General features: G+C 37.4%; 1 protein-coding gene across 6 annotated transcripts in view; it reads right to left on the bottom strand.

Annotated features, from left to right (window-relative positions):
• The window catches only part of OMA1 (OMA1 zinc metallopeptidase), a 264,889-nt gene extending 240,644 nt beyond the window's left edge, over positions 1 to 24,245 (bottom strand). For 4 of the 6 annotated variants that reach the window (XM_063613884.1, XM_063613885.1, XM_063613886.1 and 1 more), the window contains exons 1-7: positions 24,143 to 24,245; positions 15,917 to 16,432; positions 13,546 to 13,774; positions 10,225 to 10,398; positions 10,020 to 10,127; positions 6,362 to 6,490; positions 3,037 to 3,111 (exon numbers count right to left, since the gene is read on the bottom strand). In XM_063613884.1, the coding sequence (XP_063469954.1) occupies positions 3,037 to 3,111; positions 6,362 to 6,490; positions 10,020 to 10,127; positions 10,225 to 10,398; positions 13,546 to 13,774; positions 15,917 to 16,416 (1,215 nt within the window). In that variant the 5' untranslated portion in view covers positions 16,417 to 16,432; positions 24,143 to 24,245. Of the gene's footprint in view, positions 1 to 3,036; positions 3,112 to 6,361; positions 6,491 to 10,019; positions 10,128 to 10,224; positions 10,399 to 13,545; positions 13,775 to 15,916; positions 16,433 to 24,103 lie in introns of all 6 variants that reach the window. The other 2 variants (XM_063613887.1, XM_063613888.1) reach the window with 2 other exon arrangements.
• Between the last annotated feature and the right edge of the window lie 2,567 nt (positions 24,246 to 26,812).

Genomic DNA, 26,812 nt, shown 5'->3' with positions numbered 1-26,812 from the left:
TCCCTTCTGCCTTAAATCTTGATGCTCACTTCTCTTCCATACTAATAAATGTCCTTTATGGCATTATCTTTTTTCCAGAATAGCACACTTTGATCTGCATTAAAAACCTGTTCCGGCAGCTATTCTTTCTCCTCAACAATTTTCTTAAAGTATCTGGGAATGCATCTGCTGCCTCTTGGTCAGGAGTAGCTGCTTCTCCTGTTATCTTGACATTTTTAAGCCAAATCTCTAAAACTATCAAACCATCCTTTGCTGGCATTAAATTCTCCAACTTTAGATCTTTCATCTTCCTTTTAAGTTGTAATATAATGACTTTGCTTTTTCTTGAATCATACTAGAGTCTATAGATATGCCTTTCTTATGGCAATCCTGCACCCACATAAAAGGTGCATCTTCTATACAAGATAAAAGTCTTTTGCAAAAAGTGCAAGGTTTTCATGCTTGCTGGTATAGTTGCAGCTATGACTTCACAAGTTTTCTTTTCCTTTTTTCAACGGTCCTTATTCTGGATTTATTTATTTTAAAATGGCAGGCAACCACAGCTGCAAACCTCAATCTACAGTATGTATCAAGCAACTCAACTTTTTCTTGTAATATCATGAGTTTACTTCTTGGGAACATTTCCAGTATCACTAGCAGCAACTCATATGGGTCTCATGGTATTATTCAAGGTGTTTACAGTATTGCACTAAACACAATGAAAAATATGCAAGAACTGCAAGAGACCATTTACTAAGATACTCAATTTACTGGAGAGAAAGCTGCTCACATGGAGATGATTAATGTCTTCTGGTATTTTAAGTAGATATTCACAACATTTGAGATCACTGCATTAGCAACAGAAAGTGAATACAAAACTTTAATAGTACATAGGTACCACAATTAGTTCTATGTAGTTACGTTTAATACTGCATCTTTACATTTGTTTACATTTCTCTCAACTGCAAATGGCACCATGTATGATCTGTGTAGGCACACGTTTTGATAAATTTTCATAAAAGATTTGTATTTTACGGTAGCAAATTATAAAATAGACTAATATCTACATGTATTTTATGCATTCATGACATATCTTTTCCTTAATTTTTTCAATATTTCTAGGCTACATGGTTCACCAAAAACATGCTGTTCAAGAGTCAACTGTATACAGATTGGAAAGGAAGAAATAAAGGTTGTTGGGTACAAGGTCAGTTATAAAAATCAATTGTATTTTTATATACAAGCAATTTACTTTAAAAATGACACTATCATGACATCAAACACTTAGCAATAAATCTAACAAAAGATGTGTAATTACTACATACAAAAAAATTTCAAAACATTGAGAAAAATTAAACATCTAAACAAATGGGAAAATACAACATATTCATGGATGGGACGAATCAATACTATAGACACTAGTCAAGTGTCCCCAAATTAATGTAGAAATGCAATGTAATTCCAATCAAAACTCCATGTGTTTTTCTATGTATGCATAATTTAATAAGCTGTTTCTAAAATGTATATAGAAACGCAAAGATCCAAGAATAGTCAAATCAATTCTGCAGAACAACACTGGAGGACAGAAGCTTCAGGTATCAACACTTACTACAAAGTTATAGTGATAATATGGTACTGGCTGAAACATAAACAAGCCAATGGAACAGAATAGTGTGTCTAGAAAGAGACCCCAGATATACTCCCACCTTTATGACAAAGAGACACTGAAGTCTGGTGAAAAAAAGATGACTTTTTTCAATAAACAGTGCTGAGTCTATTGGCTATCCATATGGGAAAAAAAAAAGATGTTGCCCTCTTCCTCATATTATATATTTTAAAAATAGTAAAGTTTCTTAGAAATAAAGCAGGAATAACTTACTGAGATAAACAAAGATTTCCTAACCAGAACACAGAACACACTTAACATATAGGGAAAATTTGACAGACTGGAGTACATTAAAATTAGGAAATTCTTAATACAGCCAATCTGTGGTCCCCTTATTTGGGAACTTCTTAGTGTATGCAGTCTGATAATTCACTTAACCATATTTATTTAACATTCAAAGAACTGATTTTGCTTTTGTGAAGGAGTAATACCTTGATTTATGAAATTAAATCCATAAAACTTATGAGAGGTTCAAATAAAATGATTAATAGTTTTAATAACTACCAGAAACATAACAAAGGATCAAATACGATTTGAATTTAATATGTGAAGTGGCATTGTTTTCCCTCATATTTTAAAATGCAGTTTTACTTCTAATCTTAAATGCTACTAATAACACTCAGTTATCACAGGTGATTAAAAATAGCTGCCAGGTGCCCTGTTAAGTAGACAGGAACAAAGTCAACTTAAATAAAAGTAAAGGCCCAGAGCTGCTCTCTATGGCTAGCAAAAAAAAAAAAAAAAAAAAAAAAAAAGCCATCTGCTGCAACAAAAATAACCTAAATGTCTGTTCGTCTACTGTTTATTCAAATGGTAGAAAATCAGTTTGCTTAGCCAAGATCATAGCTACAACAGGATTAACCTATCTTCAAGTAGGGGAAAACAACTACCTATCATCCTGTTTACTCAAAAAGCCTCCTTAGATCAGAGAAGCAAGGGGTAAAATATTGGAGTACTGGAGTAAAATAAAGATAGCATTAACCTTCCAGAGGGACAAATGTTAAAAGGCCAGAGGGGATGACATATTACATAACCAAATGTTTTAAAATTTCAATTTATATGTTTCACGTCTATAATCAAAAAGTTTATACATGCAAAAAATTATTTCCAATCAAGAACTTTCTTTTAATAGAACCTGATAATTACTATAATCTTATGGATTCTGTCTAAGGCATAATATAGCTTCAAATATAGAAGGGAATTGAGTATCTTCAGTTATACATTCTTTCAAGGTCCATAATCTTCAAATTTCTAGATTAACAGAAATTGCATAAAGGGCTAATATAGTCCGACTCTCATTCTCTGCTTATGCCAAGCCTCGTTAAAATAACACACATTTATCTTTCAGCCTGGGAAGGGCATTACGTATTCTCAACTACTAAACACTTTACCTTTGCAGCAAGCAGTAGTCCAATTTTATCAGCTTCAGCCTCCAATTTTCTGCTGTATGGTCTATTAAACATATACTAAGAAGAAATAGGACAGAAAAGCTCCATTAAGACAATTTATTTCATGACAAAAGGAGTAACAAAGAGAGATTTTTTAAAAAAGTTTCATGGAGTATCTAGAATAAAATTCCTATACTGTCTACTAACATTAAAATAACTCCATGATATAAAATATAAACACAGCCTTTATTTCCCTAATTAGAAATTAATACTTTAAAAAATCATAAGAAGTCATGCCTATAAATTTCTTGACAGTCTGTAGTAAAGGAATTTACTTCTATTTTTCCAATTATAGTCTCCACCTACTGAGTACAGGATTCACTAAGAAAGCTTATTGATGACAGCTTTTTAATATGGTCAAGGAATATTTTGACCTTGAGTTTTAAAAGAAAATCAAGAAAACGTAGGTATATAATATCCAATGACACTACTAGACAATTTATTTCAGTAAGAAAATTAACCATATAGCAGAATGCTCTTTCTTTGATAAATTATCTTAATTTCCTTTTTCTTTTCTAAGTATTGATTAGTTGGGAAAATGAAATTTTCTTCTGACTTCAATAAAAAACACACATAGATATAGTAACTTTAATTTTCCTAATTACTTGTATTTATGTGAATGCTTTCCAGTTAAATTCTAATTTTCAGTAAGTACTAAAACTTTGTAGGAGATGAATCAATAGGCAGGACTTTTGAGAAAAGAGCTATTAATTGGGGAAGCAATCTTTCAAAGGTAGCCACATGTCTGTGACGGCCTGAAATAATATAATAAATCTAATACACAGTATGTGACCATTAGAAATGACTTCCTTCCTTTTCAATCAGTCTGTTTTAGGTCGATGATGTATATCATGAAGTGCCTTCACTCCCCATGAGCAGGCTGCATGTGCCCCCATCAAGTCTATTGATAGCATAAGGATTTAAAACTTTGGCTTTAAAAAGAGAGAAACTTAAGTTCAAGTCCAAATACTGTTAACTTATTGTTAACCCTGAGCTAATTGTTTAACCCCACTAAACCCAGTAGTATCATATGTAAAACGAAGCTAGTAACAGTTCCAAGCTCACAGAGCTGCAGAGGGGATTAAATGAACAAAAATAATAGCTCATATTTATTGAGTCCTTATTTGTGCCAGGTACCGTGCTAAGTGCTTTAAATTAATGATTCTAAACCTAGTGTGATTTTGTCCTCCAGGGACATTTACAAATGTTTGGAAAGATTTATGACTGTTATAACTGAGAGGAGGGAGAGCTACTGACATCTAGGGAATGAGGGTCAGAAATGCTACTAAACATCCTACAGTGCACAGGACAACTTCCCCACAACAAAGAATTATCCAGTCCAAAGTGTGAGTAGTGCTGAGACTGAGAAATCCTGCTTTAAATGTATCATTCGGTCCTCACAACAGATGAACCTCAGCAATTCTCACACCCTAATGACTTCACTATTAACATTCCCCTCTGCTCTCCAATCACACTGAGCAACTTTAGAGAGAAACATTTCCTTGTCACCAAAATTATTGAGAGGCCTTGATTTAGGGAAAAAGAATCCAAAGAGAATCATTTGTACTTTATTTTCATTGAAGAATTACAGTGAAGTGGCAGAATTTATCAAGTATTTCAAGAAAGAAATAGCTACATGTTATCTTTCTTATGACCAACTCTGCTGATTCCATTACAAAAAAAGCAATCTATAGATAGATGGGGAAAATAACTACACTAATTCTTTTAATTTCCGGCAGGTCAGTGACAAAACAAAATTCAAAATATGAGATCCTATAACCTAAGGAATAACCAATCTTTTATTTTCTCTTTAAGAACCTTTACTTCAATATAAATGAAGCCAAATGACAAGTTAATACTGAATAACAGACTTAGTTATCCAATCTCAAAAACAATTTGTCTCATAGAATTTTGCACATTAGATTTAAACAGCACCCAGATGGCACTCTGATGGGTACTCCACAAATCATTAAATAAACAAATAACAGATTGTTCCTAAATAACCAAACCTCCTGGGACAAGAGGAAATATTCAAAGAAAGATGTAAAACAAAATAATCATGGTTAACAAAGTAGTTATAAAAATGGCAAGACCTACTTTCAGTATTACAGTGTTTTGGACAAAATGAGGCACTCAATACATTTTTGAGATGATTATTATACATAAGCACTAAAAACAAAAGTTAACAAACACCTAGTAAGACTTTCCTTTCAATATTTTCAAAGCAATGATATTTTAACAGAGTGAGAAGGAAGGAAGGGTGGTAAAGTAGCTTTAGCCAATTCTGTGCCCATTAAAGTTCAGAGGTTTTAACAGTGCCGCATTAAAACGCAAATACAGTTGGCTCTCTATATCTGTGGATTATGCACCTGGTGGATTCAACCAATTTGGATAGAAAATATCTATGAAAAAACAATTTAAAAAACTACAACTTAAAAATATATATATATAGTAAAATAACTACATAGCATTTACATTGAATTATAAGTAATCTACAGATGATTTAAAGTATATGAGAGGATGTGCATAGTTACACGCAAATACCATGCTTTTTTTTTTTTTGAGATGGAGTCTCACTCTGTCGCCCAGGCTGGAGTGCAGTGGCGCGATCTTGGCTCACTGCAAGCTCCGCTTCCTGGGTTCAAGCCATTCTCCTGCCTCAGCCTCCTGAGTAGCTGGGACTACAGGTGCCCACCACGATGCCTGGCTAATTTTTTTGTATTTTTAGTAGAGATGGGGTTTCACCATGTTAGCCAGGATGGTCTCGATCTCCTGACTTCGTGATCCACCCACCTCGGCCTCCCAAAGTGCTGGGATTACAGGCGTGAGCCACGGTGCCCGGCCAATACCATGCCATTTTTTATCAAGGACTTGAGCATACTCAGATTTTGGTATCCACGAGAAGTCCTGTATACCAAGGGATGGCTGAATTTGGGGGAGGGGGGAGTCTTTCAGTTACTATGAAAGGAAGGGTCAGTGGCTGGATTTTCTCTCTGTAAAACCAATAAATATATTTTTAAAAATTATATTAGCCAAAAGTTGCCAAGCCCTTCTAACTATCCATACCCATCATTTGAGAGATGTAGTATTCCTTAAATATTCATATATAAGAATATTCCCTAAAAATGAGAAAACATAAGACACTAAAAATTCATACCCATATTTCATAGTAAAATGTAAAAACATCTCTGGATTTGCTGCTTTACAGTAGTATTAAAATATCCTCACCACAGGCTATGATCAATTCAAGTTATTTTCTCAGACTTACCTCCTGCAATTTAGACTGTATCCACTGGCACAAAAGTGCCAAGCTATCTCGAGGACAAATGGCCCAAATCATTGCGAGGAAAATCATACCTAGGAAATCCAACAAATGAACCATGCCAGACTTTTCTGCCTAAGAATAATCAAAATAATAAAAATTATATTTCATTCACCGAGACAATAAATGCTTACATTTTCTAGTTCATCATGTGTTACAATTACCTGACCTTCTCCACCTAAGACTGAGAGTTCTCTTTTTTTTCTTTTGCTAATTCTTTCCTGGTCTGTTTTTCCCTTCCTTGGTTTATCTACTTATATACCTATTCATTCATTTAACTAGTATCTACTGAGCCACTTACTATTAGAGGATATAAACCTACAGTTTCTTATATTAACAAGCATAATAATCTTGTGAAATATAGCTACAATTATCCCTACATTTATAGATAATGAAACTGAGATAGAGAGAGGTTAAAAGAGTTGCCCAAATTTGCACAGTTATTACTAAAAGGACCAGAAATCAAACAGGGTCAGTTTTAGTTTTTAATATAGTTACATCATTTTAAAAAATCAAATAAATGTTTTATTTTACTAATATTTTTGGATAAAGACTAAACACTACCTAACATATGAAGCACTTAAAACAAGAAAAAATTCAGAAAAAGACTGGAAGTTTATTTTAAATAAAAGTATTCTGGTCTTCAAGACCTAATATATGAAACATTATTCATTTATACAAGTTTGTAAATTTGTAAGTCTAGTATTTATCATGAGAGAATTGGGTTCTATGAATTTTTGTATTTACTTAGTTACCAAAAAATATTTTTCATAAAATAGTTTTGAGTAGCAATATCTAAATATAAGTTTAATGAACTAGATTGTTTATGGTTTGCCATTAAAGGTGATTAGTAAATGTTAATGTGGTAATGCTGAAACTGATAAAATAGCAGTCATTACTTGAATGTATGAAAAATGACTGAAAACTAAAAACAATGACTTAGAATATTGTCCCTTAACAAATATTGTACCCTCACAAAACATACTTTACCTCCTTATATTTGCCTCATTACTTTGCCTCAAAACACAACTGTGTGTTTTGAAAAACAATTACGGATTTTTCTTTTTTTTTTTTTTTTGAGACAGTCTTGCCCTGTTGCCCAAGCTGGAGTGCAGTGGCAAGGTCTCGGCTCACTGCAACCTCCGCCTCCGGGTTCAAATGTTTCTCCTGCCTCAGCCTCCTGAGTAGCTGGGATTATAGGCACCCGCCACCATGCTCAGCTATTTTTTGTATTTTTAGCAGAGATGGAGTTTCACCATGTTGGCCAGGCTGGTCTGGAACTCCTGATCTTGTGATCTGCCCACCTCAGCCTCCCAAAGTGCTAGGATTACAGGGGTGAGCCACTGCGCCCAGCCCAATTATGGAATTATTTTAACATGAAAAAGTGAAACTCAAAATAAGGAAGTCGTTCTAGAGGAGAAAGCCCTTGTTATTAAAAAATATAATTGCTATTATACAGTCTTAGAAAACTGGACACACACGCCGGGCGCGGTGGCTCACGCTTGTAATCCCAGCACTTTGGGAGGCCGAGGCGGGCGGATCACGAGGTCAGGAGATTGAGACCACGGTGAAACCTCGTCTCTACTAAAAATACAAAAAAATTAGCCGGGCGTGGTGGCGGGCGCCTGTAGTCCCAGCTACTCGGAGAGGCTGAGGCAGGAGAATGGCGTGAACCCGGGAGGCGGAGCTTGCAGTGAGCCGAGATTGCGCCACTGCACTCCAGCCTGGGTGACAGAGCGAGACTCCGTCTCAAAAAAAAAAAAAAAAAAAAAAAAAGAAAACTGGACACACACAAAAAGCTGTATTTGTAGAATAAAGAAAACATAAAAGCCTAGATAAAATCAAAATTGAGACTCCCAAAAGAGAAAATATTGTGCTGACAATATATAAGATCTCTGCAAAAACATATTAATAACTATGTTCTATTTTAAAGGTGGTTGTTTGCTTTGTACATCTCATCTACTACTGTTCTTGCACCGATAGAGATGACAGTACACTGAATATGAGGCACTGAACTAGATGCCTGAAACACAAATGTACTGAATAGTAACACCTTTCAAATGCTAAAATGGCCAAAACTGATTTTGCAGATATGAAGTTATCTTGAAAGATATTGGAGTGCATATAATAACACTGCTTAGATGTATTCTTGTGTATATTTGTTTAAGAAAAAAAAGATTCTTTTTTCTTACTTTTTTGTTTGAGACAGTGTCTCACTCTGTCACCCAGGCTGGAATGCACTGATGCGGTCAGGGCTCACTGTAGCCTTGATCTCCCAGGCTCAAGCAATCCTCCTGCCTCAGGCTCCAGAGCAGCTGGAACTACAGGTGTGAGCCACCATGCTCAGCTAAAATTTTTCTGTACAGACTGAGTCTATGTTGCCCAGGCCAGTCTCAAACTCTTGGGCTCAAGCAATCCTCCTGCCTCAGCCTCCCAAAGTGCTGGGATTACAGGTGTAAGCCACTGCACCCAGTCGAGAAAAATGTTTTTAAAATCTTCCTGTAACTCAGAAGAAATCAAGGAGATAATTACTTTCAGTGTTTCAGAAAAACACTTTAGCCCATCTCATCTTATTGATAGTCTAAGGAATAGGTAGAATTTGAGATGACTCTTAGAAGGATCAGAATCATTATCATTTCCATTTGAAGTTAATGTTACTTGTATTTCTGATTTAGCATTTCAGTCACTTCACTATGTACCTTTATGTTTACAATTAAAAAAATACTTCTTTCTAATGTAGACAAAAGAGCCATTTATATTTTTAAACGAGTAACAATTTAAAAAATGTGTGAAACAGATGTGTTATTTTCCTGGACTCATATCATGATGAACAGACATGTATTCACAGGAGCATACATCAACTTGAATTCTATGATCTATAAGCAAAGCACTGCTAAAAACCAGGTAACTATGGTAAAAGGAAGAAACACTGGACTAACATACAGAAGACCCAGGTTAAAGTCCCAATTCGGTTACTTTGTCAGGTTAGTCATGTTACTGTTTTTCTAAACATTAGTTTTCTCTTATATAAAATAGTAATAATAAATATATACCTCTCATTAGATATTAAAATCATCAATGAGAAGCTACATATACTAAAAAGCTCAGTAAACTGTAAAATGGCAAGGTATTGTTATTGCTCTGCATTAATTATACATGACACATCATTCTAGACATTCTCAAAGATGCTCCAAGCTATCCTCTGAGAATGAATAAAAAGAAAGATGATTTACCCACTTAAATGGTAATATCACTTCCCTACAATTAATTTTCTGACTAGATTACAAGTATATTAATAATTATAGAAAGTTTAAAATTTAATTTGAAATAATTAGGGGTTGAGAATAATTACTCTTTAGCAAAAGAGACAGGTGATAAAAATAGTATTTAAGAAAAATCTTATTCAGTATCAAATACTAAAGACCATAAAAATTCTCAAAATTAGCCAATCACATTGTTTTCAGGTAGCAGATAAAGGCGATTACTCAAAACTAAAAGTCCATCACTTTAAAAAAAAGCTGAAAAAAATCAGTTCTTTAAAAGACTTAACTTGTTAACTTCAAAACAGTTTTTCCAAACCTGAACATTCATTTTGGGTACTTACAGCATGCCCAAGTACTGCATGTGCTATTTCATGGCCCAGAAGGAAAGAAAGTTGATGAATATCGGTTACACTATTTAAAAATCCAGTGAAAACAAACATTTGTCCATTCTGCACCACAAAGAAAATAATGTAAGCAATTAGAACATCATAAAAAATAAGGACAATAAATTTAACAATTATAATGCGTTTGAGAACATTTACTTACTGGAAGCACGAAGGCATTAATAATTGGGGAATCAACCACATGAATAACCCAATTGATCTGAGAGATCCCGGGAACATCTTTATTGCATTCAATTAGATGACAAAGCACTTCTTTAACAGCCAGGTATCGGGCATCTTTCTCAGTTAGCATATCATTTTCAAATTCTTCCATCCACTGAAAGATTAAAAATTACTTCTTATTTTAAAAGAGCACTACAAAATGCTTACTCTGCTTCATGGAAAGTTATATGGCTACTTATCGTTGAACATTTTAAGTTTTAATTATATAAAAATCTACATATATTAAGCACTCAAATTTCTCAAATCTGAATTATTCATGCAAAGACAATGTGGTTTCTCACAAAGGAATACATTCTAATACTAAGATTTTTTTAATGAATAGATTGACATCAAAATTTCACTCTTTTCAATTAAACTACAAAAGAATACTGAAGTATTCTTTCTTAGGAAAGTATGCTTTCCTAAGCATTTTAGAAAACACTGCCTAGGCCAGGCAAGATGGCTCACGCCTGTAACCCCAGAACTAGGGGATGCCAAGGCAGGAGGATCACCTCAGCTCAGAAGTTCAAGACCAGCCTGGGCAACATGGTGAAACCCCGTCTCTACCAAAAACACAAAAAATTAGCCAGGCGTGGTGGCATGCACCTGTGTTCCCAGCTACATGGGAGGATGAAGTGGGAGGATCACTTGAGTCTGGGAGGCGGAGGTTGCAGTGAGCTGAGATCTCACCACTGCACTCCAACTCCAACCTGGGAGACAGAGTGAGGCCCCATCTCGAAAAGAAAAGAAAAGAAAAGAAAAGAAAAGAAAAGAAAAGAAAAGAAAAGAAAAGAAAAGAAGACAGCCTAGAGAACTTAAGATTTCATCTAAGTAAAATACAAAAGAAAATTAAATTCACAATGCATTGAACAGAAAAACACCCTATTCTTAATAAGAAAGTTAAACTACCAAAATAGACATTTCATTAATTTTAAGGGGTTTTATTCACAGATTGAAAGGAAATTACTGAAATCTCAGAACTAATGAGCATTATCACTGTCTCTACAAGATGCTGATTAAGACTAGCCATCATAGAAGATACTTTTTCTGAAGTTATATTCATGAGAGCTCTTTCATGAGTACTGAGAAAATTAAAAATGTTCTGAAATATTACTTTAACTTTCATAAAGTGTATGCTTTCTTTCACTTAAGAATCAACAAGTGGCTGGGCATGGTGGCTCATGCCTGTAATCCCAGCACTTTAGGAGGCCGAGGTGGGCAGATCACGAGCTCAGGAGATCGAGACCACCCTGGCCAACATGGGTGAAACCCCATCTCTACTAAAAATACAAAAATTGGCCAGGTGTGGTGGCGCACACCTGTAGTCCCAGCTACTTGGGAGGCTGAGGCAGGAGAATCACTTGAACCCTGGAGGCAGAGGCTGCAGTGAGCCAAGGTAGCCCCACCACTGTACTCCATGTACTCCAGCCTAGGTGACAGAGGTGAGACCCTATCAAAAAAAAAAAAAAAAAAAGAATCAACAAGTTAGAAATTTTTCTCCCTGAGATGCATTACAAAGAGATTATTTTACAGAATATGAACTTACAAGTAGTCTTTATCTTAAAGACTTAAGCATAATTCACCAATGTGAACTGCCTAAAACAAACAAAAACCCCCACTATTAACTCTTCTGAAGTAGATAAAACAAGAATAAATGTAATTATAGCACTTTATAATATCCCTATAAAAACATGTGTTTAAATTTTCCTATCACGCAGGTATTACTTTTGTAGTTAATGAGAAAAAAAGAAAAATGCATCTATGTCTATATGTATATATACATACACAGATATATATAAATTTTTAAAAATTTCTTAGCAATGTGAATGGTAAAAGATGTACTAATACTAGGCCTGTCTCAATCTTTCCAGAACACTTTCCTTAAACCTGCCTCCAACAAAATCCTAAGAAACATCTCAAATCTCTGTATATACTCTACTACAAGAGATTGGTCTTGCCTAGATTAAGAACAATTTTTAAACTAAGAAAACGTTATTTCTTTTTTTCATAGTAACTTTCCATTGACAAATTCAGAAGTTCATTTGGAATAAAAAGATTTAACCATGCCAGGCGCTGTGGCTCACACCTGTAATCTCAGCATTTTGGGAGGCCGAGACAGGTGGATCACCTGAGGGCAGGAGTTCGAGACCATCCTGGTCAACATGGTGAAACCCCATCTCTACTAAAAAAATTAGCCAGGCGTGGTGGTGCACGTCTGTAGTCCCAGCTACTCTGGAGGCTGAGGCCGGAGAATAACTTGAACCTGTAAGGCAGAGGTTGCAGTGAGCCAAGATGGCACCACTGCAGTCCAGCCTGGGTGACAGAGCAAGTCTCTATCTCAAAAAAAAAAAAAGATTTAGCCATGCCAAAGCTGTCAAGTGAGGCTACTGGACATGAATTCAACAAATAGTAATTGAGCCACAGGGCACATAACATGTATATATGTGCTATGAACTGGAGAAAAAATGACCTCTGTCCCTAAGAAACTCACTAGGGTACAAAATGTTTAACTATCTGAGTTACTATACTTTCCAAAGATGTAAGACTTCTAAATTACAACTTAAATTTGGATTCAAAAAATATAATAAATTGCTAAAACTGATGTTTGGAAAAAAAATCTTGTATTACTTGATTTTCAAGGTATAAGAATTCTGACTATAAATCTATTTATTCAATAAATATATACTAAGCACTACTCTTACATACTGTGTTAGTATTTAAAATAAAACCATAAACAAAACAGGTAACATCCCTGCCCCCAAGAAGCTTAGTCTAACAAGGAAGACAGACGATCAAAAAAATAATTATGCAAATAATTATGTTACTCTCATGAGTGCTTTGAAGGAAAAGTACAGTATGCAGAGAAAAAAAAGCCTAGGAGACCTAATCCCAATAAAGCCAAGCAATGGGCACAACTACAAATGAGCTGGTTCATAATTCAGTCGGCATGAAGGATACCTCCTAGGGCCTGATCCAGTCACCCTGCCTGACCCAGTCTGGATTATCAAGGAAGGCTTTCCTGAGAAAAGTGACATTTAAGGTGAAATGTGCTGAGCAGGAGTTAGCTGGGTGAATGCTAGGAAAAGCAATGTAGGCAGTAGGAATACTAAGTGTGAAAGGTCTGAGGCCTTCTGGAAAAAAAAATGCTAATTTCATATCAAAGACTAAAATTAAAAAACAACATATCTTTCATATTTAAGATACTTTCCTACTTTGAGTGTTATATTAAGCAGTCTAATTAAAAACAATTCTTACTACTTACTGCTTCATATTCCAGTTCTGATAAAAGTCTGAACTGCTCTTTCCCCAATAATAGTAGCTTCCTCCTTCCTGTGACTGGACTTACTTCCAGGTGAGTAAAATAAAACACCACAAAGAGCAATCCAAAACTACTCAAACCAAGGAATAGCTTCCATTTATTCTTCCTTATATTTTCTTTAAATAGTTCCTTCTTGTTAGGAGGAAGTGCCTGCCACCATTTCCTTATGCCCCTAAAGCAAAAAGAAAAATTCAAAGTTCTGATAATCATTCCAGCACATATCACTAAAGCTCAAATGCATACACTAGAATTTTATGTACTCAAACACCTGAATTTGTATGATATATTTCGCTGAATACATCACTTTTCCAATTAATAAAATTCTTAGCTAGAATTTTATGTCCTCAAACACCTGAATTTGTATGACATATTTCGCTGAATACATTGCTTTTCCAATTAATAAAATTCTTAGCTAAATGATGAAAAAATAATCAATGATGTAAAGTTACAGTTAAAAAATTCTAATACTCATCAAAATTTTCTTCTTCAGCTATTTTAAGGATAAACACTAAATGAGATACTAGTTTACTATAACTACCACTGGTTAATATTTATTACTATCTAGTACATGCAAAACTCTCTCTCTCTCTCTTTCTCTCTCTCTCTCTCTATATATATATATAAAATCTCATTTAATCTTCATAATAACCCTGTTACAGAAGAGAAAATTGTTAGGTAACTTGTCCATGGCCACAGAGGTAATAAGAGGAAAACCAAGCAATGAAGGCAATGACATTCCAGAGTCTGACCACTTAGCCACTTAATAGGGATAAATGCCTAAATAATTATGTAAGAGGTTACAGTACAATAAATCTATACCTGGAACCACTATTTTTTGCACTGCTCCTCAGACCTCCAACACAATGTGCCAGCAATTCAACAAGGTACAAGGGAAACTGCCTCAGCATTCATTTTGGAAATAAATAGTGCTCAGTAGCAGAAACTCCACTATCCTCTTTAGAAAGTGAGAGATAACAAGATCATAGGTACTCATAAGAAAGTGGGAGATTTTATAGATAACATCTGAGAAGGTCCAATTTCTACCAGGCAACAATACTCTCTGCCACTTAGCAGTGTTCAGAAACATTTTGACAACAAGCAATGTTTTCAATACTGGGACAAAAATTTTCCTTGTGAGTTGATCTGTAAAATCACAACAAAAATTTACCATATGTACATCATTCTCTTGACAAAAATTTATTTTACAAAATAACTTCTTCAAGTTCTCTTTGTGAAGTGACACACCCCAATGCCTTTACACAAAGTGTGTCCATTTAAAGGGACGTAAATCACACTATCGAGTATACTTATTTCCTATTTAAAACTTACATGACATTATCCTTTATTTAAAATGTATGAAAGACATATTCTAAATGAAAAATTTTAGGTGATCAACAATTGTAACAAAAACAAGAAAGTTACAAATAAATAATTTAAAAGGATGAGGACACATTAGAAATCAGAAAGAGCATCCCAAGAACCTGGGATGAGCGTATTACCTCAACCAATAGTCAATACAGCTGTATCTCTTTTGGGTGCCAACACCAAATCATGAAAAACACAATAAGTTACAAATAGAAGTTCTTGGTTTTTTATCAAAAGCAAACTGGTTTGGTTCACGTCGTAGTAAGAAGGCTAGAAGGGACTTCACAGTCATCAAACACAAGAAAGCTTTATGAAGAAACAGTGATTAGCTTTCTTCAATCTTCATAAAACAAATAAGAGAAAAAGGGTTAAAGCACTATCAAGCTGTGAAAACATTATTATAAAGGATCACCAAGAAAAAAAAACAAAGATTTGTTGGGAACAGAATAGAAAAAAAATAAGCCTTAATGACTTAAGAGTTAACTAGGAGTGGGCCCACCCTTATATAAGCAAAGTTCCTCAGTCTTATGATTTGCTGCCTTAAATTCCACAAATTAAAAAGAAATGTTTCTAAGTACTCTTCTTATATATAAGTGATAACCAACACTTCTGATCCATATATCCTAAGATCTTGTAATCATAAATAAGATTTTTTAATGCCTATACAAAATGTAAGAATAACTTTTTAAAGAGATCACATTTCTATACTATAAATTAGTATGCAGGAAATTATTTCAAGATTATTAAATCATACATAACAAAATTGGGCAGGACCTACTGTTTAGAAACTTCACTTTGAGCTAAATGGGGGGAGACAGGGGATCTGACAAGGTTTCTTTAAAAGTACAGTTTTATAAATAAAAAAATTAATTTCTAAAAGTTAATATAACACAAAATATTAATGCAAAAAGTTAATACAAAAGTTTATTTTTCTAAAAAAGCATTTTACCTGCCTACAATGATTGCAAATAACTTCTGTACTGGTTTAAGAATCATCAACAAGAGAGGAACCGGAGCAGCTTGAAACCGTGGAGAAGTGTGGAAATTCCTAATAGCTCTTATGGGAGAAGGGCTTAGAGGATGCAATACTGACAGACTAGGGACTGCTGTAACTTCTTTTATTAGTAGCTGTCTTGAAAAAGCGTCATTCCATACAGTACATTTGCTGATAATCATCCAAATTTCCTTACTTTTGGTACTTGAGAGGCCTCCTGTTCTTTTGTTGTTAAAAGTCCTATAAAAATGAAAGTTTCCAGGCAGAAAAGTCCACCTATCACACTGATTTACTCCCAGTCCCTGATACTTATTTACTATATGGTTAACTTGTACTTGATGACAGCCCTGTGAGGTTGATGCTAACGTGTTACATTTTCTCCAGTTAGACAGTGAATTAAATCGGAAGAAAACATGGTTTCTAGCAGCAGACTGCAATCCACAGATGAAGCTCATTTTTTCACTCGATTACCTGAAACACAAAAAATAAACTATAAATATCTGTGGAAAATATTTACTTACCAAACTGGGACTATAACACTTATTAAATAGGTGTGTCAGTTGTTCTTCTAACACATCTCAGGCTAAATTACCTTGGGTTTCAACTTATCACCCCTAGAGCAACGCCTTTCAGCAAGATAAACCAGAGTTTACTATGCAACGTGTACTTTAGAAGCTTGAATTTTTTTCATTTCATTTTTAATTTTTAGTTAGGGAAGAGCCATTTTTATTTTAATGGCAAATTATTTGAGCAATAAAGTGGATTAGATAAAAACAATAGTAAAACTTTATCAGTTTGCAGTAACTGGAAGGAAGCATGTAATACAGAATAGTAAAATCTAACTTATAAAATGCACTGGACATTAGGCAATGAAGAACAGTGATCCCTAAGAGACGGGAAACAGAGCCCTACAACTGTCCTAGCTTATTGCCTGGAGAGTGCTTCCAGGCCACAATGCAGACAGGGTAAACCTAGGTGGAGCCCAGTGGTTCCCCTAAATCGAAGAGATAAAGCTGGGAGGTCAAATAAACCAAGGTTGCCAGAGCTCACAGGACAGAGGACAAGAGAAGACAAGAGCTGCACAGAGAAATAACTCTAGAGTTCTGCAGAGAATCCCCCTCCCATATTCAGCTGAGTCCTGTCTGGGCATATGTGTAAGAAAATCCCCTGGAGCTGGGAAAGGACCACCTGAAAAGACAGGAGGGAACAATATACAGGGCTCACACAGGGCATGGTATACTGCCTATTCCCCCCCACCATTCAAAGTGGAAAACCTTATCATTCGTGGGTAGAGTACTCAGAAGGGTTTTGCCTCAACATTAGAGAAAGATTAGTCCGAGACCAAAAGCTGCTCTGGCCCCACCTAACAAATATTAAAAGCAACACCCAAAAAGATTAAATGCTTCCAAGCAACAACTGCATCCCAGGAAAAAAAAAAAAAATCTAAACAGGTATTAGGACACAAAACTATTTAGCACTTAACAAGGTGCAATTTACAATTAAAAATCACCAAGCATGCAAGAAGCAAGATATGTGATCCATAATTAGAAGAAATATCAATCGGTGGAAACTAACTCCTAAATAAACAAATAACAGCATTAGTAGATAAGGATATTAGTTATTGTAACTATACTGCACATGTTTAAGAAGCTAAAGGAAAATATGAGCATGTTATGTAGAGATATGTAATATATTTCTTTAAAAGACCTAAACTTTTAGACAAGAAAACTGTAAGAACTAAGATGAAAAACATACTGGATGAGACTAACAGCAGATTAACATTGTAGAAATAAAGATTTGTGACTTTGAAGACGTATCAATAGAAACCATCTAAAATGAAATGCAGAGAGAAAATGCAATAATAAAAAAAGGCACAGGGCATCAATGAGGTATGCAATAACTTCAAGTGGCCTAATATTCATCTAACTGAAGTCCCCAAAAAGCGGGGGGGGATATGTAGACAGGAAAAAAAAAACACTTGAAATAATGGCCAAAAAGTTTTCCAAACTTGATGAAAACTATAAAACCACAAATTCAAAAAGTTTAACAAATCCTACACAAAAGAAACACAAAGGAAAAAAACTACAAGGCACATAACTTCTTAAAATCAATGAAAGATAAAATCTTAAACTTGACATCTTAGATGAACTGTATAAATTCATTGAAAAACACAAAAAAGGCTGGGCATGGTGGCTCACACCTGTAATCCCGGCACTTTGGGAGGCTGAGGCAGGTGGATCACTTGAGGTCAGGCGTTTGAGGCCAGCCTGGCCAACAATGTGAAACCCTGTCTCTACTAAAAATACAAAAATTAGCCAGGTGTGGTGGCACTTGCCTGTAATCCCAGCTACTTGGGAGCTGAGGCAGGAGAATCGCTTAAACCCGGGAGGCGGAGGTTGCAGTGAGCCGAGATGGGGCCACTGCATTCCAGCCTGGACAACAGAGTGAGACTCTGTCTCAAAAAAAAAAAAAAAAAAAAAAAAAAAAAAAAAAACACAAAAAACACAAGAAAGTACATACTCTGATTCCATCTCTATAATATAAACTGCAAAAAATGCAAACTAATCCATAGTGACAGAGAGATCAGTGACTGCTTGAGGAGTTGTAGGAAAAAAGCAGCAGGGGAAGGGATTACAAAGAGTGGCGCTTGCCTGTAAACCCAGCTACTTGGGAGGCTGAGGCAGGAGAATCACTTGAACCTGGGAGGCAGAGACTGCAGTGAGCCAAAATTGTGCCACTACACTCCAGCCTGGGCAACAGAATGAGAATCTGTCAAAAAAAAAAAAAAAGAAAAACCCAAAAACAAAAAACAAAAAAAACCCAGATTGAGGGGATCTAAATATGAATTGAATTTCAAGTTGTTTTAGGTAATTATTATTTTCTTAGGTGATAATATTGTGGTTATGTGACTATTTTATTCCTGAGATACTTGCTGAAGGATCTGTTCATGATAAATAACTCACTTTCAAATTGTACAGCAAAGGTACACACACAAAGGACATAGTCAATAAACAAAATACCAGCAATCATTGTATCTCAGTGATAGTTACATATGTGTTCCTTAAATTTTTCTGCATGTTTCAAAATCTTCATATAAAAGTTGGGGAAAAGGCCGGGCGCGGTGGCTCACGCTTGTAATCCCAGCACTTTGGGAGGCCGAGGCGGGCGGATCATGAGGTCAGGAGATCGAGACCACGGTGAAACCCTGTCTCTACTAAAAATACAAAAAAAATTAGCCGGGCGTGGTGGCGGGCGCCTGTAGTCCCAGCTACTCGGAGAGGCTGAGGCAGGAGAATGGCGTGAACCCGGGAGGCGGAGCTTGCAGTGAGCCGAGATCGCGCCACTGCACTCCAGCCTGGGTGAGAGAGCGAGACTCCGTCTCAAAAAAAAAAAAAAAAAAAAAAAAAAAAAAAAAAAAAAGTTGGGGAAAAAAATATGTAAAACTCAACCTACGCTAATACGATATTATCTAGAAAGATGCTTCAGGACTACCAGTTTTAATAGTATTATCTATATATCAAACTATTTGAAAATTACTCAAATTTATTTTTTATGTAATTTATACATCCTGCCCTTGCACTGTTAATGTATAATGTTAATAAAGGGCATGCTAAGTAAAACATTAACTTTGAGTTAACCCTTTTTGAAATACTACCAATTTTAAATTAGTAAAGTCTAGGCTGATATATAATAGTTTGACATTATTAACAAGACACTTTGTTTTTACTTTTTTGAACCAAGCTGAAAAGTGGTAAAATAATTTAAGCCTAGAAGTCATTTCACAATTCATACTGGAGTAGCTAGTAAGGTTTTCATTGGCTAGGGGCCATGAGAGTTATGCAGCACAGAATATAGACCTGCTCTCATGGAGGTTATAATCTAGTTGGGGAGACAAAACTGAACCTAAGTAAGACTATTAGGGGATAATAAAATACAGTTATTAAATACTACATACTGTATGCATTTTTAAAAAGACATCCATGAGTAGCTGAAGAGTTCAGGAAGGCAGCAATTATTTTTCATGCCATTTAGGCAGATGCAGAAAGACAAAAAAAAATGGAAAGAACTGTTTTAAATGGGAAAGTGTATTAAGGTTTAAATGTAAAGTCTTCTTCTGGAAGTCAAACTGCAAAAACAACACAAGCCCACTTTCTTTCCTTGACCTCAAATCTGATGATTTACTGTGGTAGATAAGCTTCAGACACTTGCCCAAGCACAACTCCTTTTCCAAATGTGCATCTTACAGCCTCAGTTTAGGGGACGGGCTTAGATGGCCACATTCATCCCTAGCAACCCCTACCATTAGCTACAGAGCTAGGAGTAGGTATTTGACACTAAAAAGATTTTACATAAAACAGTATTCCACACAGGAATATAAGGGCATGTGTAAGTTGGGTCTGCAGCGGGTGCTATGGCTAAACAAAGCAATATGTAAGCAAGAACTACAAACGAAAAGCTTTTTTTTTTTTAAAAAAAAAAAAAAGTGGATCCACAGAAAAGACAATGGAATATAAGTGTAGACAGAAGATAAGTGAGAGACCACGAAGCCAGAGTGAACATGAGAGAATAAGACCTCCCTGATTCCCATGAAACCATTGTACTTCCTACACTTAATTGAGCTTCATGAGCTTTTACTTTATCCCCAAAATAATGCCCTTTCTTCAATGAGTTTCTGTCTTCTGCAAATAAATGATCTCTAAGACATTTACATGGTATAAAACAGTTATACATTTGTTTTTGTAAATCGACTGCATTTTAATATTATACATGTTGTTTACTGGAACTAGCTGAGGGTTCCTCCTACACTTTGCAAAGCCAAATTTACCAATTTTCAAATTTCATCAGTTCCAGAAATACTGGATTATCTCTACAGCAACTTTAGCATCCAAAATATCTCAGCCCACATTAAATCAGTCATGTCAATTCCACCTCCTTCTTATCTCATTCTAGCCTTTCCTGGGCTCTGTGGTCTTATGGTGTTGATCACTACACACCTAATCTCCCTGCCTTATTTCACCACTAACCCCTCCCACTCCAGTTTGACCCCAAACTAGAGCTAAAGCATTATTTCTAAAATGCAAACCCTGGCAACAGAATCCTACCCCCACAATTAACATACAGTCCTACCCTGGTAAATACCATGTAATCATTTTAAAAATGACATGGTGATCTGTAAATCTTTAAAAGATTTAAAAGACAGCAATCTCTGGCAAAGGGATATACAAATTTAAAAATAATAATAAATGCTACCTAAAAACTTCTGTATAGCAGAGGTGGCAAGCTCAAACGTCTAAAGAAGCACCATACAACAGACCTTTCTGCAATGATAAAAATGTTCATGTCTGCACTGTCCAATAAGGTAGCCCCTACATGTGGCTACTGAGCATTTGAAATGTGACTGGTGCATCTGAGGAATGAAATTTTTAACTTAGTTAAATGGCCATATGTGGCTAGTGGCTAGTGTCTACTGTATCGCACAGCATACGTTTATAGGGTCCAGGCAAGTGAGTATCAACAAAGTGATATTGATGTGAATGCAGATTCATGCCTATCTAAAGGAGGTGCAAACAGTATGATGGAGTTTGAACTTGCTGTGGCCAAATGATTCAAAACTTTTAAGTAAAGCCAGAATTTCAGATTTTAGGTGAAATTTATCAATTTTTAAATGTTGGCAATTAACTTAAAAAATTTTAACGACCTTAACCAAACATTCAGATTTTGTATTTTTGACCTCTGAACTGTATTATTATTCATTCATTCTGAAAATGTTTAATGAGTGCCCACTAAATGCTAGGCAACCTAATGGATGCTAGAGATACTGCAGAGAACAAAATAGATTTTAAAAACCCTCCTCAATTTGCAAAAATAGTGATGAGAAAATATGCTAGTATATACAAAAATAAATCTGAAAAAAGATACACCAAACTCTTCACAATTATTTTGAATGGCAGGATGGTGGTGAAGAGGGATTATTAGTATTTTCACCTTATATATTTCTATGCAGTTCAAATTTCTACAGGATGTATTATTACTTTTTTAGACCTCCACTCAGGCAACTATTTCTGTAATTTCCATTGTTTTTCTTTTCTTTTCGAGACAGGGTCTCACTTTGTCGTTGCCCAGGCTGGAGTGCAGTGGTGCCACCTCAGCTCACTGCAATCTCACCTCTTGGGTTCAAGCAATTCTCGTGCCTCAGTCTACTCAGCAGCTGGGATTACAAGCATGCACTACCATACCTGGCTAATTTTTGTATTTTTAGTAGAGACAGGGTTTCACCAAGTTGCCCGGGCTGGTCTCGAACTCCCAGCCTCAAGTGATCTGCTCACCTCGGTCTCCCAAAGTGTTGGGATTATAGGCCTGAGCCACCACACCCGGCCAGCCCAGATAATTTTTAAAATTTTTTCTGTAGACACGGTGTGTCACTATGTTGCCCAGGCTGGTTTTTAACTCCTGGGCTCAACTGATCGTACTGCGTTGCGAAGTGCTGGGATTACAGTCATGAGCCACTACGCCTGGACTTCCGTTGGTTTTCCATGGCTTCCATAAACTCCTTCAAATGGTGAACCAGGCCCTCCTACTACTTCTCCAGGCACCTTCCCCAACCCTCCTTCACCCATTCCTAAACTCCAGACTCCCTGATTTACTTACACCCCACAGAAAAAGAAAGCTCTCATCTCTATGTCTCTGCACATCTATTCACACTGCTTAGCTCTGCTCATGACAAGCAAACTCCTCATTTCTCATGACTTGTGTAAAAATTTTAAAAGAATCCTACTGACACAGAAGGTATAAGCAAAAGCCCCAACACTACACGTGTATAATTAAAACCATTATCATTTCTATCACTGACAACCAAGTGTCATTTTGAATAGAAACAGTGCCTGATATTTTGTAATCCCCAGTTTATCCTGAATAAAGGGTAAAGAATGAGGGAAGAAATCTATTCATGCATTTCCAAGGAGCCAATCACTAGACTACAGAGCACATAAGAAAAAAAAAATCAGGGCTGACACATTCTCTTCAAAGAGCTGTGGCAGGTCAACAAACATAGCTGCTAGACTTCTAGGATTACAAAATTAATGATGTGAGAAAATTAAATAATTTGGATTGTTAGCCTCTAAGAACATTTCAGATCCTTAATTCTCTAAGTACCATCTCAGAATGAGCAAGTGCAGCACTCACTGGCACTCACAGCTGAAGCCTGGAAGACAGTTTTAACAACTCTTGCTGAAAATGACTATTTCTTCTCTAGTTTCTATGGAAACAGCTGTCAGATTGGCAAAAATAGGACATGTACTTTAAAATAATCATTCAAGCAAAGTACACACATGATGGAAGGCTTTAAAAAAGAATTGGACGGCAGCAGACTCGGTTCTTAAGCTTCCAAATGTCTGACTACACCCCTTCACCCCGGCTGAGAATGACGGAGATGAACCTAAATCCTTTTAGCGAGGGTTGCACGGCCTTGATCAACGCCTGAATGCCAAATAAGGGATTTTTATCTCCCTGGACTACAATTTCTTGTTGAGGATTGCACGGCACAATAAAACTGTTGCTCCACACACAGGCGACATTTAAACAGTATACAGTGAGTTCTGTAGACGAATTTACGAGGAAAATGTTAAAACTCCCCGGAACTGCTTAGACGGGGAATGGTCTGGTTTGCCCTGCCGAGTTTAGGCTGGAAAACGTGTTCAGTTTCTCCTGAAGAGGGAAGGGGTTAAAGAGACGGATGCCCGACGCGGCGGGAGGCCGTCCCGTCTGGCAGAGGTGCCTGGTGAGGAGCCCGAAGCCCCGCGGGTGAGAAACCTAGCTCTGAAAGCGGAGCGGCGACGAAGGGCGGGCTGAGGAGGAGGGCAGGCGGCCCACGAAAGTACTGCTACGGGGCAGACACACGGGGTCACCGGCGTGCCCCGGGCCAGGCTAGGGGAGAACCGGCCTCCCCCAGGACAGATCCCCTCAGTCTCCCGCCCCGGCGCCCCGCGCCCCTCCCCTCCACGCAGCCTTATCGCCCACCCAGGCCTCCTCCCGTACCCCATCCCCAAGGATCCCCACTCCTTGCCCGGGCGCCCCCGCAGGCGCTCTGCGCTCCGCCCCCTCCCCACTGCCGCACTCTGCCTCCTCCCCTGGGCACGACCCTACTCGGAAAAGCTGGGGAAAAGCGTCACCGTGAGGACTGACTCAAGCAGAAGCCAAACCGGTGACACCTCCGACGCGACCTATGCGCAGGCGCGCACCCGCACTTCCTGCCCGCTACACCGGCCTGGGCGCCCTTCGCTCCGCCCACACCCGGCAGTCAATACAGCCGCCCAGAGTCGTTCTCCCAGCTGCCCCAGGCCCCGCGCAGACTGTGGCGCTCTGGCGCCCCCGTGTGGCTTAAGGAGGGACATGGCCCTGGGCTGGGCTGCTTGCCTAGGAACAACTTTCTCCTGTCCTTGGTGAGTTGGGTCTTCTAAAGAATGATCCACGCAAGGCTGTGTCCCTTGAAGTCTCTACGGCAGTACCGGCCAAGAGGGAAGAGACTCGAAGGCTGCCAAAAGACGAAGGCTTCCTGGTTCTGAATCTGCATTCATAGAAATAGTCTTTGGAGTATGGGAACAGCGCTTTCATATGATTTTTGGAGGGACGCATTTTAAGAAAGATGAAGTATAATCTTAAGTGTCTGGAGGTTAAAGTAGCTGGCTCCAAAACTATGTGTATAGTATGTTTCATTCATTTCACCAAAACATATTTCTTGAGCATCAACTACATTTTAAGTGCCAGGGATGTAACAGTGAACAAGACAGACCTTTCGTGAAGTTTGTATCACAGTGAGGAAAGACAGGCGATTAAAAAAAGTGTACAAATAAACACAAATAAATAAAAGTGTACAAATAAACCAGTAAAAATAAACACTGGATTGTGATGGGTGAGTAGTGAGGTCCCATCTTAGTTTATTATGTTTATACTCTGTGCACAGTGAAAACATCTCAAACGACATAAACACTATGTCAAAGGACATAAATACTATGAACAATTTTAGGTATCTCTTTTGGAAAATTTGTAAGTTACTGTTTCGTTTATCTTATGTGTATTTTATGATTTGCCTTTTACTTTGAAAGGGATATCCTGGAAAACCCCTGACCACTGGACCCCTAAAAACTGAAGTAGGAGGTCCTTCAGTCTTCATAGGGTTTATCTCCCAGCCTCTGGAGTGCACGTGTCTTACCAAAGTTTCCAGCATGCTAGCCACCTCTTGCTCATCTTGCCTGATTAGCATAATGTCATTGGTGAAATAGATGGGTGTGATGGTCTCTGGAATTTTCAGTTCATCCAGCTCCTTTTGGACTGCGCAGAGCCATTATGTCATTATCCTGGGTCCACCTGATTTCCAAAGGGGCCAGACTGGCAAGTTAAATAGAGATATGGCATGGATGACCAACCACTCTTGTATACTTTAGGTCTTTAATTATGGCATTAATCTCCACCATCATCTCACTACCCCCTCAGATGAAATTTCGGTTTTGATTTATTATCTTCACTTGGAAAGAAGGACAGCTTCAGAGGCTTCCCATTGGCTTTCCCCACCATGATAACTCAAGACCAAGGACCCTGAGCTTCTTACCAATGTGGAGATTGCTCCAGCTGCCCAATATGCACTCTGCAAGGCCATCCATGCTGCAGAGCCCTCCATGGGACTGGAAGCTCCGCTTCTCCCTCTACCCAGTCCTGTTTCCCTTACTCCCTTATAAGTGTTGTTCCTTGGCCAGGCACAGTGGCTCACGCCTGTAATCCCAGCAGCTTGGGACGCTGAGGCGGGCAGATCACTTGAGGTCAGGAGTTTGAGATCAGCCTGGCCAACATGGTGAAGCCCCCGTCTCTACTAAAAATACACACACACACAAACACACACACACACATACACACACACAGATTAGATGGGCATGGTGGCTTATGCCTATAGTCCCAGCTACTCGGGAGGCTGAAGCAGAAGAATTGCTTGAAGCTGAGAGGCGGAGGTTGCAGTGAGCCGAGATCACACCTCTGCACTCCAACCTGGGTGACAGAGCAAGACTCTGTCCTAAATAAATAAATAAATAAATAAGTGTTGTTCCTGAGATCTCTCACCTATAAGCCTGCACAAAAAGATTTATCTCAGAATCTGTTTCCAGGGAACCCAGCCTAAAACAATTCAGTCTTCTCCAGTGGAAAACTATATTAAATGCCGTGACACAGAAAGACATTCATTCACACCTCCTATAGAAAGTGCTGGATGCTGAATACCGAGTTAAAGAAGAGAGTGACTCTGAAGAATTATGAGGCGTGGCTTGTCTTATAACAGGTTTAAACAGAAGTTCAACAGACAACAATCAGGCCTCTGATGATCTAGATTCAGAATGAGAACCAGGTGAAACAGCCACAGGATTTGACGAGGGTCACGTACTTGGAAGGCTGCAATGTATGGGTGGCACCATAACTGAAGTGGCCTTTCATTTTTCTTGAATATGTGCCAGGCATGACTGTTCAAAAGGGTTGAAATGACGGCTTGTGAATTTGAAATCACTCCAACACACAGAATTTCAGCATCTTCATTGAAACGTTCTACTCCAATAAAAATCAGCTCAGCACTTACTTCAACCACATAGTTGACTTCTTTTTCTTTCTTGTGTCATCCCAGCCCTTCTTCCCACATAACATGAATAAATCTGCCATTTTAAAGTTAATTTTTGCTTGAAGAGAATGGTCACACCAAGTTCCAGTGTGTTATTTTTACACATTACCATCTAAGTTATTAGTGCACTAGTATCCTGACTGGTATCCCTGTTTCCAGCCTCGTTCCTCTTGTCCATACTGCAGCCACCAGGACCCAGC

Source organism: Symphalangus syndactylus, chromosome 19 (genome assembly GCF_028878055.3).
Source record: "Symphalangus syndactylus isolate Jambi chromosome 19, NHGRI_mSymSyn1-v2.1_pri, whole genome shotgun sequence".
In the NCBI taxonomy this organism is placed as follows: domain Eukaryota; kingdom Metazoa; phylum Chordata; class Mammalia; order Primates; family Hylobatidae; genus Symphalangus; species Symphalangus syndactylus.
The sequence above is the reverse complement of the archived record's forward strand: the minus strand, read 5'-3'. Positions and strand labels throughout refer to the sequence as shown.